General features: G+C 51.5%; 1 protein-coding gene across 1 annotated transcript in view; it reads right to left on the bottom strand.

Moving 5' to 3' along the window:
- Window positions 1-13783, bottom strand: part of LOC124026875 — a gene marked incomplete at its 3' end in the record, with an annotated part of 59651 nt that extends 45868 nt beyond the window's left edge. The window contains exons 1-4 of the mRNA XM_046339546.1: window positions 13631-13783; window positions 11138-11271; window positions 3659-4496; window positions 2903-3558 (exon numbers count right to left, since the gene is read on the bottom strand). Of these exons, the coding sequence (XP_046195502.1) occupies window positions 2903-3558; window positions 3659-4496; window positions 11138-11271; window positions 13631-13697 (1695 nt within the window). The remainder of the gene's footprint in view (window positions 1-2902; window positions 3559-3658; window positions 4497-11137; window positions 11272-13630) is intronic.
- Window positions 13784-14057: the final 274 nt, after the last annotated feature.

Genomic DNA, 14057 nt, shown 5'->3' with positions numbered 1-14057 from the left:
TTAGAAGTGAGGGCCACTACCCATTAGAAGTGAGGGCCGCTACCCATTAGAAGTGAGGGCCGCTACCCATTAGAAGTGAGGGCCGCTACCCATTAGAAGTGAGGGCCGCTACCCATTAGAAGTGAGGGCCGCTACCCATTAGAAGTGAGGGCCGCTACCCATTAGAAGTGAGGGCCGCTACCCATTAGAAGTGAGGGCCACTACCCATTAGAAGTGAGTGTAGCTACCCATTAGAAGCTACCCATTAGAAGTGAGGGCCACTACCCATTAGAAGTGAGGGCCACTACCCATTAGAAGTGAGGGTCGCTACCCATTAGAAGTGAGGGTCGCTACCCATTAGAAGTGAGGGTCGCTACCCATTAGAAGTGAGGGTCGCTACCCATTAGAAGTGAGGGTCGCTACCCATTAGAAGTGAGGGTCGCTACCCATTAGAAGTGAGGGTCGCTACCCATTAGAAGTGAGGGTCACTACCCATTAGAAGTGAGGGCCACTACCCATTAGAAGTGAGGGTCGCTACCCATTAGAAGTGAGGGTCACTACCCATTAGAAGTGAGGGTCACTACCCATTAGAAGTGAGGGCCACTACCCATTAGAAGTGAGGGCCACTACCCATTAGAAGTGAGGGCCACTACCCATTAGAAGTGAGGGTCACGAGCCATTAGAAGTGAGGGTCACTACCCCTGAGAAGTGAGGATCACTACCCATTAGAAGTGAGGGCCGCTACCCATTAGAAGTGAGGGCCGCTACCCATTAGAAGTGAGGGCCGCTACCCATTAGAAGTGAGGGCCACTACCCATTAGAAGTGAGGGCCACTACCCATTAGAAGTGAGGGCCACTACCCATTAGAAGTGAGGGCCGCTACCCAATAGAAGTGAGGGCCGCTACCCATTAGAAGTGAGGGCCGCTACCCAATAGAAGTGAGGGCCGCTACCCATTAGAAGTGAGGGCCGCTACCCATTAGAAGTGAGGGCCGCTACCCATTACCCACCCATTAGAAGTGAGGGCCGCTACCCATTAGAAGTGAGGGCCGCTACCCATTAGAAGTGAGGGCCGCTACCCATTAGAAGTGAGGGCCGCTACCCATTAGAAGTGAGGGCCGCTACCCATTAGAAGTGAGGGCCGCTACCCATTAGAAGTGAGGGCCGCTACCCATTAGAAGTGAGGGCCGCTACCCATTAGAAGTGAGGGCCGCTACCCATTAGAAGTGAGGGCCGCTACCCATTAGAAGTGAGGGCCGCTACCCATTAGAAGTGAGGGCCGCTACCCATTAGAAGTGAGGGCCGCTACCCATTAGAAGTGAGGGCCGCTACCCATTAGAAGTGAGGGCCGCTACCCATTAGAAGTGAGGGCCGCTACCCATTAGAAGTGAGGGCCGCTACCCATTAGAAGTGAGGGCCGCTACCCATTAGAAGTGAGGGCCGCTACCCATTAGAAGTGAGGGCCGCTACCCATTAGAAGTGAGGGCCGCTACCCATTAGAAGTGAGGGCCGCTACCCATTAGAAGTGAGGGCCGCTACCCATTAGAAGTGAGGGCCGCTACCCATTAGAAGTGAGGGCCGCTACCCATTAGAAGTGAGGGCCACTACCCATTAGAAGTGAGGGCCGCTACCCATTAGAAGCTACCCATTAGAAGTGAGGGCCACTACCCATTAGAAGTGAGGGCCACTACCCATTAGAAGTGAGGGCCACTACCCATTAGAAGTGAGGGCCACTACCCATTAGAAGTGAGGGCCACTACCCATTAGAAGTGAGGGCCACTACCCATTAGAAGTGAGGGCCACCCATTAGAAGTGAGGGCCACTACCCATTAGAAGTGAGGGCCACTACCCATTAGAAGTGAGGGCCACTACCCATTAGAAGTGAGGGCCACTACCCATTAGAAGTGAGGGCCACTACCCATTAGAAGTGAGGGCCACTACCCATTAGAAGTGAGGGCCGCTACCCATTAGGTGAGGGTCACTACCCATTAGAAGTGAGGGCCACTACCCATTAGAAGTGAGGGCCACTACCCATTAGAAGTGAGGGCCACTACCCATTAGAAGTGAGGGCTACCCATTAGAAGTGAGGGCCACTACCCATTAGAAGTGAGGGCCACTACCCATTAGAAGTGAGGGCCACTACCCATTAGAAGTGAGGGCCACTACCCATTAGAAGTGAGGGCCACTACCCATTAGAAGTGAGGGCCACTACCCATTAGAAGTGAGGGCCACTACCCATTAGAAGTGAGGGCCACTACCCATTAGAAGTGAGGGCCACTACCCATTAGAAGTGAGGGCCACTACCCATTAGAAGTGAGGGCCACTACCCATTAGAAGTGAGGGCCACTACCCATTAGAAGTGAGGGCCACTACCCATTAGAAGTGAGGGCCACTACCCATTAGAAGTGAGGGTCACTACCCATTAGAAGTGAGGGCCACTACCCATTAGAAGTGAGGGCCACTACCCATTAGAAGTGAGGGCCACTACCCATTAGAAGTGAGGGCCACTACCCATTAGAAGTGAGGGCCACTACCCATTAGAAGTGAGGGCCACTACCCATTAGAAGTGAGGGCCACTACCCATTAGAAGTGAGGGCCACTACCCATTAGAAGTGAGGGCCACTACCCATTAGAAGTGAGGGCCACTACCCATTAGAAGTGAGGGCCACTACCCATTAGAAGTGAGGGCCACTACCCATTAGAAGTGAGGGCCACTACCCATTAGAAGTGAGGGCCACTACCCATTAGAAGTGAGGGTCACTACCCATTAGAAGTGAGGGCCACTACCCATTAGAAGTGAGGGCCACTACCCATTAGAAGTGAGGGCCGCTACCCATTAGAAGTGAGGGCCACTACCCATTAGAAGTGAGGGTCACTACCCATTAGAAGTGAGGGCCACTACCAGTCATGTCTGTACGACTCACCACTCCTCTGACCAGTGCTCTGACGTGGGGCTGCAGCTGAGGTGTCTCTGGTCCCTGGACTTCCTGTTGGTCTTCTGAGGGACCTGCCCTCTCCTCCGCTGTCCTGGGGACGACAGGGGCTGGGACTATGGGGTTAGGGTTCAGGGGAACAGCGAGAGCCGGGATGGGGAGGGGAGGTTGAGTGGCCGGCCGGTTGACCACAACTACCACCTGTGGCTCCAGGGACAGAGGGCGGTCGTGTGTCAGCAGCGGGCCTCCGGACTGGGGGTTAAGGCCCCCAAGAGTCTGGCTGCCCAGGGTGATGCGATGGCCGGTCTCTGGGAGACCCAGACGCTCGGGGGCAGCAGCTATCAGCACGGCGGGGGCAGGGACGCCACAGGGGCCCGCAGGACACCGCTGGGGGGCAGCAGCTATCAGCACGGCGGGCGCAGGGACGCCACAGGGGCCCGCAGGACACCGCTGGGGAGCAGGCACGGGCTGGGGAGCGACCTGGGGAACAGGTTGGGGATGAAGGGATCTGGGTTGTTGGATCTGGAAGGCTTGGGTTAGGAGGAGAGCCTGGGGGGAAAGGGGAGGCTGGTTGAGGGGTCCAGGGTGGAGCTGCTGTTGGGGGGATCGGGGCCGGGCATGGGGCTGAGGAGGTGCAGGGGCTGAACCTGAGGGAGCAAAACTAACTTGACCTCCTGCAGGACAGGCCTGGTGAAGGGTTGATGTCTGGTCTGGGTTGAGGTGGATGGGGCGGAGGTGTCTCTGTACTGTGAGGTGGATGGGGCGGAGGCGTCTCGGTCTCTGTACTGTGAGGTGGATGGGGCGGAGGCGTCTCGGTCTCTGTACTGTGAGGTGGATGGGGCCGAGGCGTCTCGGTCTCTGTACTGTGAGGTGGATGGGCGGAGGTGTCTTTGTACTGTGAGGTGGATGGGGCGGAGGGTCTCTGTACTGCGAGGTGGATGGGGCGGAGGGTCTCTGTACTGCGAGGTGGATGGGGGCGGAGCGTCTCCGTCTCTGTACTGTGAGGTGGATGGGGCGGAAGTGTCTCTGTACTGTGAGGTGGATGGGGCCGAGCGTCTCTGTACTGTGAGGTGGATGGGGCCGAGGCGTCTCTGTACTGTGAGGTGGATGGGGCCGAGGCGTCTCGGTCTCTGTACTGTGAGGTGGATGGGGCGTCTCGGTCTCTGTACTGTGAGGTGGATGGGGCCGAGGCGTCTCGGTCTCTGTACTGTGAGGTTGATGGGGCGGAAGTGTCTCTGTACTGTGAGGTGGATGGGGCGGAGGCGTCTCGGTCTCTGTACTGTGAGGTGGATGGGGCCGAGGCGTCTCGGTCTCTGTACTGTGAGGTTGATGGGGCGGAAGTGTCTCTGTACTGTGAGGTTGATGGGGCGGAAGTGTCTCTGTACTGTGAGGTTGATGGGGCGGAAGTGTCTCTGTACTGTGAGGTGGATGGGGCCGAGGCGTCTCTGGACTGTGAGGTGGATGGAAGGGGTGCAGTCCGATGACCGTCAACCTCTTTTAGCTCTATGATTGGTCCATCGCCTTCAGAGGCCACACCCCACAGTGCTGCTGGACGAATCACATGTCGCCGGGCAGGATTCAGGGGCTGGAGAGAGAAAGAGAGGAGGGGAGAGAGAGAAAGAGAGGAGGGGAGAGAGAGAAAGAGAGGGGAGAGAGAAAAGGGGAAAAAGGGGAGGGAGAATGGGAGGAGAGAGAGAGAGAAAGAGGAAGGGAGGAGTACGAGAAAAAGAGCAAAAGGAAGGGAGAGAGGAGAGCGAGAGAAAGAGAGAGATTGGAGGGGGGCGAGAGGAGGGGAGCGAGAGAAAGAGAGAGAAAGGACAGGTGGTTAGGACAAACACACAGTGTTAAGAGACTAGACACGGGTCACCTAGTCAGCTCCAAACCTATCCCAAGTCAGGGGTTAGAGGTCAAGGTTGGGATGCTAACCATTAACCGGTCAGGCGCTGAAAATGCATTTGACTGGTCATGCTTTTTCGTCTGGAGGTTAATTTGCATAATTTTGGTGCCATGTGTATTTTTGGTTAGTAGACACAAACAGAAAAATGTCTCCCAGCTTCATATTGATTAACAAGAGGAGCCTCCCAGCTTCATATTGATTAACAAGAGGAGGAGCCTCCCAGCTTCATATTGATTAACAAGAGGAGGAGCCTCCCAGCTTCATATTGATTAACAAGAGGAGCCTCCCAGCTTCATATTGATTAACAAGAGGAGGAGCCTCCCAGCTTCATATTGATTACCAAGAGGAGGAGCCTCCCAGCTTCATATTGATTAACAAGAGGAGGAGCCTCCCAGCTTCATATTGATTAACAAGAGGAGCCTCCCAGCTTCATATTGATTAACAAGAGGAGGAGCCTCCCAGCTTCATATTGATTACCAAGAGGAGGAGCCTCCCAGCTTCATATTGATTAACAAGAGGAGGGAGCCTCCCAGCTTCATATTGATTAACAAGAGGAGGAGCCTCCCTGCTTCATATTGATTAACAAGAGGAGGAGCCTCCCAGCTTCATATTGATTAACAAGAGGAGGCGCCTCCCTCGTCATATTGATGAACAAGGGAGCCTCCCTGCTTCATATTGATTAACAAGAGGAGGAGCCTCCCAGCTTCATATTGATTAACAAGAGGAGCCTCCCAGCTTCATATTGATTAACAAGAGGAGGAGCCTCCCAGCTTCATATTGATTAACAAGAGGAGCCTCCCAGCTTCATATTGATTAACAAGAGGAGCCTCCCTGCTTCATATTGATTAACAAGAGGAGGAGCCTCCCAGCTTCATATTGATTAACAAGAGGAGCCTCCCTGCTTCATATTGATTAACAAGAGGAGGAGCCTCCCAGCTTCATATTGATTAACAAGAGGAGCCTCCCAGCTTCATATTGATTAACAAGAGGAGCCTCCCAGCTTCATATTGATTAACAAGAGGAGCCTCCCAGCTTCATATTGATTAACAAGAGGAGCCTCCCAGCTTCATATTGATTAACAAGAGGAGCCTCCCAGCTTCATATTGATTAACAAGAGGAGGAGCCTCCCTGCTTCATATTGATTAACAAGAGGAGGAGCCTCCCAGCTTCATATTGATTAACAAGAGGAGGCGCCTCCCTGCGTCATATTGATGAACAAGAGGAGCCTCCCTGCTTCATATTGATTAACAAGAGGAGGAGCCTCCCTGCTTCATATTGATTAACAAGAGGAGCCTCCCTGCTTCATATTGATTAACAAGAGGAGGAGCCTCCCAGCTTCATATTGATTAACAAGAGGAGCCTCCCAGCTTCATATTGATTAACAAGAGGAGCCTCCCTGCTTCATATTGATTAACAAGAGGAGGAGCCTCCCAGCTTCATATTGATTAACAAGAGGAGCCTCCCTGCTTCATATTGATTAACAAGAGGAGCCTCCCAGCTTCATATTGATTAACAAGAGGAGCCTCCCAGCTTCATATTGATTAACAAGAGGAGCCTCCCAGCTTCATATTGATTAACAAGAGGAGCCTCCCAGCTTCATATTGATTAACAAGAGGAGCCTCCCAGCTTCATATTGATTAACAAGAGGAGCCTCCCAGCTTCATATTGATTAACAAGAGGAGCCTCCCAGCTTCATATTGATTAACAAGAGGAGCCTCCCAGCTTCATATTGATTAACAAGAGGAGCCTCCCAGCTTCATATTGATTAACAAGAGGAGCCTCCCTGCTTCATATTGATTAACAAGAGGAGGAGCCTCCCAGCTTCATATTGATTAACAAGAGGAGCCTCCCTGCTTCATATTGATTAACAAGAGGAGGCTTCATATTGATTAACAAGAGGAGCCTCCCAGCTTCATATTGATTAACAAGAGGAGCCTCCCAGCTTCATATTGATTAACAAGAGGAGCCTCCCAGCTTCATATTGATTAACAAGAGGAGCCTCCCAGCTTCATATTGATTAACAAGAGGAGCCTCCCAGCTTCATATTGATTAACAAGAGGCGCCTCCCAGCTTCATATTGATTAACAAGAGGAGCCTCCCAGCTTCATATTGATTAACAAGAGGAGCCTCCCAGCTTCATATTGATTAACAAGAGGAGCCTCCCAGCTTCATATTGATTAACAAGAGGAGCCTCCCAGCTTCATATTGATTAACAAGAGGAGCCTCCCAGCTTCATATTGATTAACAAGAGGAGCCTCCCAGCTTCATATTGATTAACAAGAGGAGCCTCCCAGCTTTATATTGATTAACAAGAGGAGCCTCCCAGCTTCATATTGATTAACAAGAGGAGCCTCCCAGCTTCATATTGATTAACAAGAGGAGCCTCCCAGCTTCATATTGATTAACAAGAGGAGCAGCCTCCCAGCTTCATATTGATTAACAAGAGGAGGAGCATCCCAGCTTCATATTGATTAACAAGAGGAGGAGCATCCCAGCTTCATATTGATTAACAAGAGGAGCTTCCCTGCTTCATATTGATTAACACGAGGAGGAGTCTCCCTGCTTCATATTGATTAACAAGAGGAACCTCCCTGCTTCATATTGATTAACAAGAGGAGGAGCCTCCCAGCTTCATATTGATTGACAAGAGCAGGAGCCTCCCAGCTTCATATTGATTAACAAGAGGAGCCTCCCAGCTTCATATTGATTAACAAGAGGAGCCTCCCAGCTTCATATTGATTAACAAGAGGAGCCTCCCAGCTTCATATTGATTAACAAGAGGAGGAGCCTCCCAGCTTCATATTGATTAACAAGAGGAGCCTCCCAGCTTCATATTGATTAACAAGAGGAGCCTCCCAGCTTCATATTGATTAACAAGAGGAGCCTCCCAGCTTCATATTGATTAACAAGAGGAGCCTCCCAGCTTCATATTGATTAACAAGAGGAGCCTCCCAGCTTCATATTGATTAACAAGAGGAGCCTCCCAGCTTCATATTGATTAACAAGAGGAGGAGCCTCCCAGCTTCATATTGATTAACAAGAGGAGCCTCCCAGCTTCATATTGATTAACAAGAGGAGCCTCCCAGCTTCATATTGATTAACAAGAGGAGCCTCCCAGCTTCATATTGATTAACAAGAGGAGCCTCCCAGCTTCATATTGATTAACAAGAGGAGGAGCCTCTCAGCTTCTTATTGATTAACAAGAAGGGGAGCCTCCCTGCTTCATATTGATTAACAAGAAGGGGAGCCTCCCTGCTTCATATTGATTAACAAGAGGAGCCTCCCAGCTTCATGTTGATTAACAAGAGGAGCCTCCCAGCTTCATGTTGATTAACACGAGGAGCCTCCCTGCTTCATATTGATTAACAAGAGGAGCCTCCCTGCTTCATATTGATTAACAAGAGGAGCCTCCCTGCTTCATATTGATTAACACGAGGAGCCTCCCAGCTTCATATTGATTAACAAGAGGAGGAGCCTCCCAGCTTCATATTGATTAACAAGAGGAGCCTCCCAGCTTCATGTTGATTAACGAGAGGAGCCTCACAGCTTCATGTTGATTAACAAGAGGAGCCTCCCAGCTTCATGTTGATTAACAAGGAGCCTCCCAGCTTCATATTGATTAACAAGAGGCGGAGCCTCCCAGCTTCATATTGATTAACAAGAGGCGGAGCCTCCCAGCTTCATAATGATTAACAAGAGGAGGAGCCTCCCAGCTTCATATTGATTAACAAGAGGAGGGGCCTCCCAGCTTCATGTTGATTAACAAGACGAGCCTCTCAGCTTCATATTGATTAACAAGGGGAGCCTCCCAGCTTCATATTGATTAACAAGAGGAGCCTCCCAGCTTCATATTGATTAACAAGAGGAGGAGCCTCCCAGCTTCATATTGATTAACAAGAGGAGGAGCCTCCCAGCTTCATATTGATTAACAAGAGGAGCCTCCCAGCTTCATGTTGATTAACAAGAGGAGCCTCCCAGCTTCATGTTGATTAACAAGGAGCCTCCCAGCTTCATATTGATTAACAAGAGGCGGAGCCTCCCAGCTTCATATTGATTAACAAGAGGCGGAGCCTCCCAGCTTCATATTGATTAACAAGAGGCGGAGCCTCCCAGCTTCATAATGATTAACAAGAGGAGGAGCCTCCCATCTTCATATTGATTAACAAGAGGAGGAGCCTCCCATCTTCATATTGATTAACAAGAGGAGGAGCCTTTCAGCTTCATATTGATTAACAAGAGGAGGAGCCTCCCTGCTTCATATTGATTAACAAGAGGAGCCTCCCTGCTTCATATTGATTAACAAGAGGAGCCTCCCTGCTTCATATTGATTAACAAGAGGAGCCTCCCAGCTTCATATTGATTAACAAGAGGAGGAGCCTCCCAGCTTCATATTAATTAACAAGAGGAGGAGCCTCCCAGCTTCATATTGATTAACAAGAGGAGCCTCCCAGCTTCATATTGATTAACAAGAGGAGGAGCCTCCCAGCTTCATATTGATTAACAAGAGGAGGAGTCTCCCAGCTTCATATTGATTAACAAGAGGAGGAGCCTCCCAGCTAGTTCCTTACAGTAGTTGTATGTTCATTAATACTGTAGCTTTTCAGCTGTGAGACGATTGGCTTGCACTGTTGCCTCTTTCAATTAGGCTCTAACATAAGCTAACGTAACCGTAAGTAACCGGTTAATGAGGGTCGAATCGTCGGCAGGAAAATTTACCAACATTTGCATCCCTAGTTAAAGGTCAGGGGTTAGATTAAGTATTTAGAGGTCAGGGGTTAAAGGTTACCAGTAGTATGCTATCATCATCATCATCAGCTGGCTGGTCAGGCACCAGGACAGGGTGAGAGGTCAGGGGTTAAAGAGTACCTCTAGTATGCTGACATCATCTGGCTGGTCAGACACCAGCACAGGGTGAGAGGTCAGGGGGTTAAAGGTTACCTCTAGTATGCTGTCATCATCGTCAGGTTTGTCAGAAACCAGGACAGGGTGAGAGGTCAGGGGTTAAAGGTTACCTCTATTATGCTGACATCATCATCGTCAGGTTTGTCAGAAACCAGGACAGGGTGAGAGGTCAGGGGTTAAAGGTTACCTCTAGTATGCTGACGTCATTATCAGGTTTGTCAGAAACCAGGACAGGGTGAGAGGTCAGGGGTTAAAGGTTACCTCTAGTATGCTGACATCATCGTCAGGTTTGTCAGAAACCAGGACAGGGTGAGAGGTCAGGGGTTAAAGGTTACCTCTAGTATGCTGACATCATCATCGTCAGGTTTGTCAGAAACCAGGACAGGGTGAGAGGTCAGGGGTTAAAGGTTACCTCTAGTATGCTGACGTCATCATCAGGTTTGTCAGAAACCAGGACAGGGTGAGAGGTCAGGGGTTTAAAGGTTACCTCTAGTATGCTGACGTCATCATCAGGTTTGTCAGAAACCAGGACAGGGTGAGAGGTCAGGGGTTAAAGGTTACCTCTAGTATGCTGACATCATCATCATCATCAGGTTTGTCAGAAACCAGGACAGGGTGAGAGGTCAGGGGTTAAAGGTTACCTCTAGTATGCTGACGTCATTATCAGGTTTGTCAGAAACCAGGACAGGGTGAGAGGTCAGGGGTTAAAGGGTACCTCTAGTATGCTGACATCATCATCGTCAGGTTTGTCAGAAACCAGGACAGGGTGAGAGGTCAGGGGTTAAAGGTTACCTCTAGTATGCTGACATCATCATCATCATCATCAGGTTTGTCAGAAACCAGGACAGGGTGAGAGGTCAGGGGTTAAAGGGTACCTCTAGTATGCTGACATCATCATCATCATCAGGTTTGTCAGAAACCAGGACAGGGTGAGAGGTCAGGGGTTAAAGGGTACCTCTAGTATGCTGACATCATAATCGTCAGGTTTGTCAGAAACCAGGACAGGGTGAGAGGTCAGGGGTTAAAGGGTACCTCTAGTATGCTGACATCATCATCATCGTCAGGTTTGTCAGAAACCAGGACAGGGTGAGAGGTCAGGGGTTAAAGGGTACCTCTAGTATGCTGACGTCATCATCATCGTCAGAAACCAGGACAGGGTGAGAGGTCAGGGGGTTAAAGGTTACCTCTAGTATGCTGACATCATCATCATCGTCAGGTTTGTCAGAAACCAGGACAGGGTGAGAGGTCAGGGGTTAAAGGTTACCTCTAGTATGCTGACATCATCATCATCATCGTCAGGTTTGTCAGAAACCAGGACAGGGTGAGAGGTCAGGGGTTAAAGGTTACCTCTAGTATGCTGACATCATCATCATCGTCAGGTTTGTCAGAAACCAGGACAGGGTGAGAGGTGAGGGGTTAAAGGTTACCTCTAGTATGCTGACATCATCATCATCGTCAGGTTTGTCAGAAACCAGGACAGGACTGTTGGGGTCCAGAGGAACCGGCTCCTCGTCAGAGTCATCTGATATGGTGATGAAGTTCCTCCTGCGCGCCCGACGACCTACACACACACACACACACACACACACACACACACACACACACACACACACACACACACACACACACACACACACACACACACACACACATCTGTGTATGCTCTTGCCTTGGCTTCAGAACCCCCTGCTGTACCTCGGCTTCAGAACCCCCCATACTGTACCTCAGCTTCAGACCCCCCATACTGTACCCTGGCTTCAGAACCCCCCCCCATACTGTGCCCTGGCTTCAGAACCCCCATACTGTGCCCTGGCTTCAGAACCCCCATACTGTACCTTGGCTTCAGAACACCCCCATACTGTACCCTGGCTTCAGACCCCCCCCCCATACTGTACCCTGGCTTCAGACCCCTCCCCATACTGTACCTTGGCTTCAGACCCCCCCATACTGTACCTCGGCTTCAGAACCCCCCCCCCCATACTGTACCTCGGCTTCAGAACCCCCCCATACTGTACCCTGGCTTCAGAACCCCCCCCCCCCATACTGTACCTTGGTTTCAGAACCCCCCCCATACTGTACCTTGGCTTCAGAACCCCCCATACTGTACCCTGGCTTCAGAACCCCATACTGTACCCTGGCTTCAGAACCCCCCCCATACTGTACCCTGGCTTCAGAACCCCCCCCATACTGTACCCTGGCAGACCCCCCATACTGTACCTCGGCTTCAGACCCCCCATACTGTACCCTGGCTTCAGACCCCCCATACTGTACCTTGGCTTCAGAACCCCCCCATACTGTACCTGGCTTCAGACCCCCCATACTGTACCCTGGCTTCAGACCCCCCATACTGTACCTTGGCTTCAGACCCCCATACTGTACCTTGGCTTCAGACCCCCCATACTGTACCTTGGCTTCAGACCCCCCCTGTACCCTGGCTTGTGACCCCCCATACTGTACCCTGGCTTCAGACCCCCCCCCATACTGTACCCTGGCTTCAGACCCCCATACTGTACCTCGGCTTCAGAACCCCCATACTGTACCTTGGCTTCAGACCCCCCATACTGTACCCTGGCTTCAGACCCCCCATACTGTACCTTGGCTTCAGACCCCCCATACTGTACCCTGGCTTCAGACCCCCCATACTGTACCTTGGCTTCAGACCCCCCATACTGTACCCTGGCTTCAGAACCCCCCATACTGTACCCTGGCTTCAGACCCCCCCCCCATACTGTACCTTGGCTTCAGACCCCCATACTGTACCCTGGCTTCAGACCCCCAAACTGTACCCTGGCTTCAGACCCCCCCATACTGTACCTTGGCTTCAGAACCCCCCATACTGTACCTAGGCTTCAGAACCCCCATACTGTACCCTGGCTTCAGACCCCCCATACTGTACCTTGGCTTCAGACCCCCCATACTGTACCTTGGCTTCAGACCCCGCCCATACTGTACCCTGGCTTCAGACCCCCCATACTGTACCTTGGCTTCAGACCCCCATACTGTACCCTGGCTTCAGAACCCCCATACTGTACCCTGGCTTCAGAACCCCCCATACTGTACCCTGGCTTCAGAACCCCCCATACTGTACCCTGGCTTCAGACCCCCCATACTGTACCTTGGCTTCAGACCCCCCATACTGTACCCTGGCTTCCAGACCCCCCATACTGTACCCTGGCTTCAGACCCCCCCATACTGTACCTTGGCTTCAGACCCCCATACTGTACCCTGGCTTCAGACCCCCATACTGTACCCTGGCTTCAGACCCCCCCCATACTGTACCCTGGCTTCAGACCCCCCATACTGTACCCTGGCTTCAGACCCCCCATACTGTACCCTGGCTTCAGACCCCCCCCCCATACTGTACCTTGGCTTCAGACCCCCATACTGTACCCTGGCTTCAGAACCCCCCATACTGTACCTGGCTTCAGACCCCCCATACTGTACCCTGGCTTCAGACCCCCATACTGTACCCTGGCTTCAGACCCCCCCCATACTGTACCCTGGCTTCAGACCCCCCATACTGTACCTTGGCTTCAGACCCCCCCCATACTGTACCCTGGCTTCAGAACCCCCCATACTGTACCTTGGCTTCAGACCCCCCCATACTGTACCCTGGCTTCAGAACCCCCATACTGTACATTGGCTTCCAGACCCCCCATACTGTACCCTGGCTTCAGACCCCCCCCATACTGTACCCTGGCTTCAGACCCCCATACTGTACCCTGGCTTCAGACCCCCCATACTGTACCTTGGCTTCAGACCCCCCCCCCCCATACTGTACCTCGGCTTAGACCCCCCTCCCCCATACTGTACCCTGGCTTCAGACCCCCATACTGTACCCTGGCTGACCCCATCATACTGTACCTTGGCTTCAGACCCCCCATACTGTACCCTGGCTTCAGACCCCCCCCATACTGTACCTTGGCTGCGGTGGATGTTGAAGCTGGCCAGGACGATAACGTCGTCGTCGTCCGGTCTGTCCATCATCACACTGCCTGGGTGACACTCTGCTCACAGACACACACTGACCAACAACACTAGACACCATCCCCCTACACACACACACACACACACACACACACACACACACACACACACACACACACACACACACAGTTAATACCCTGTACTGTTCTGACAGACAGGACCCATTATATACCCCAACACACACTGTTAATACCCTGTACTGTTCTGACAGACAGGACCCATTATATACCCCAACACACACTGTTAATACCCTGTACTGTTCTGACAGACAGGACCCATCTATATACCCCAACACACACTGTTAATACCTGTACTGTTCTGACAGACAGGACCCATTATATACCCAACACACACTGTTAA

The sequence above is a fragment of the Oncorhynchus gorbuscha genome, unplaced genomic scaffold, assembly GCF_021184085.1.
Source record: "Oncorhynchus gorbuscha isolate QuinsamMale2020 ecotype Even-year unplaced genomic scaffold, OgorEven_v1.0 Un_scaffold_2862, whole genome shotgun sequence".
Classification (NCBI taxonomy): Eukaryota; Metazoa; Chordata; class Actinopteri; order Salmoniformes; family Salmonidae; genus Oncorhynchus; species Oncorhynchus gorbuscha.
Note: the sequence above shows the minus strand (reverse complement) of the source record. Positions and strands in the feature narration are given on the sequence as shown.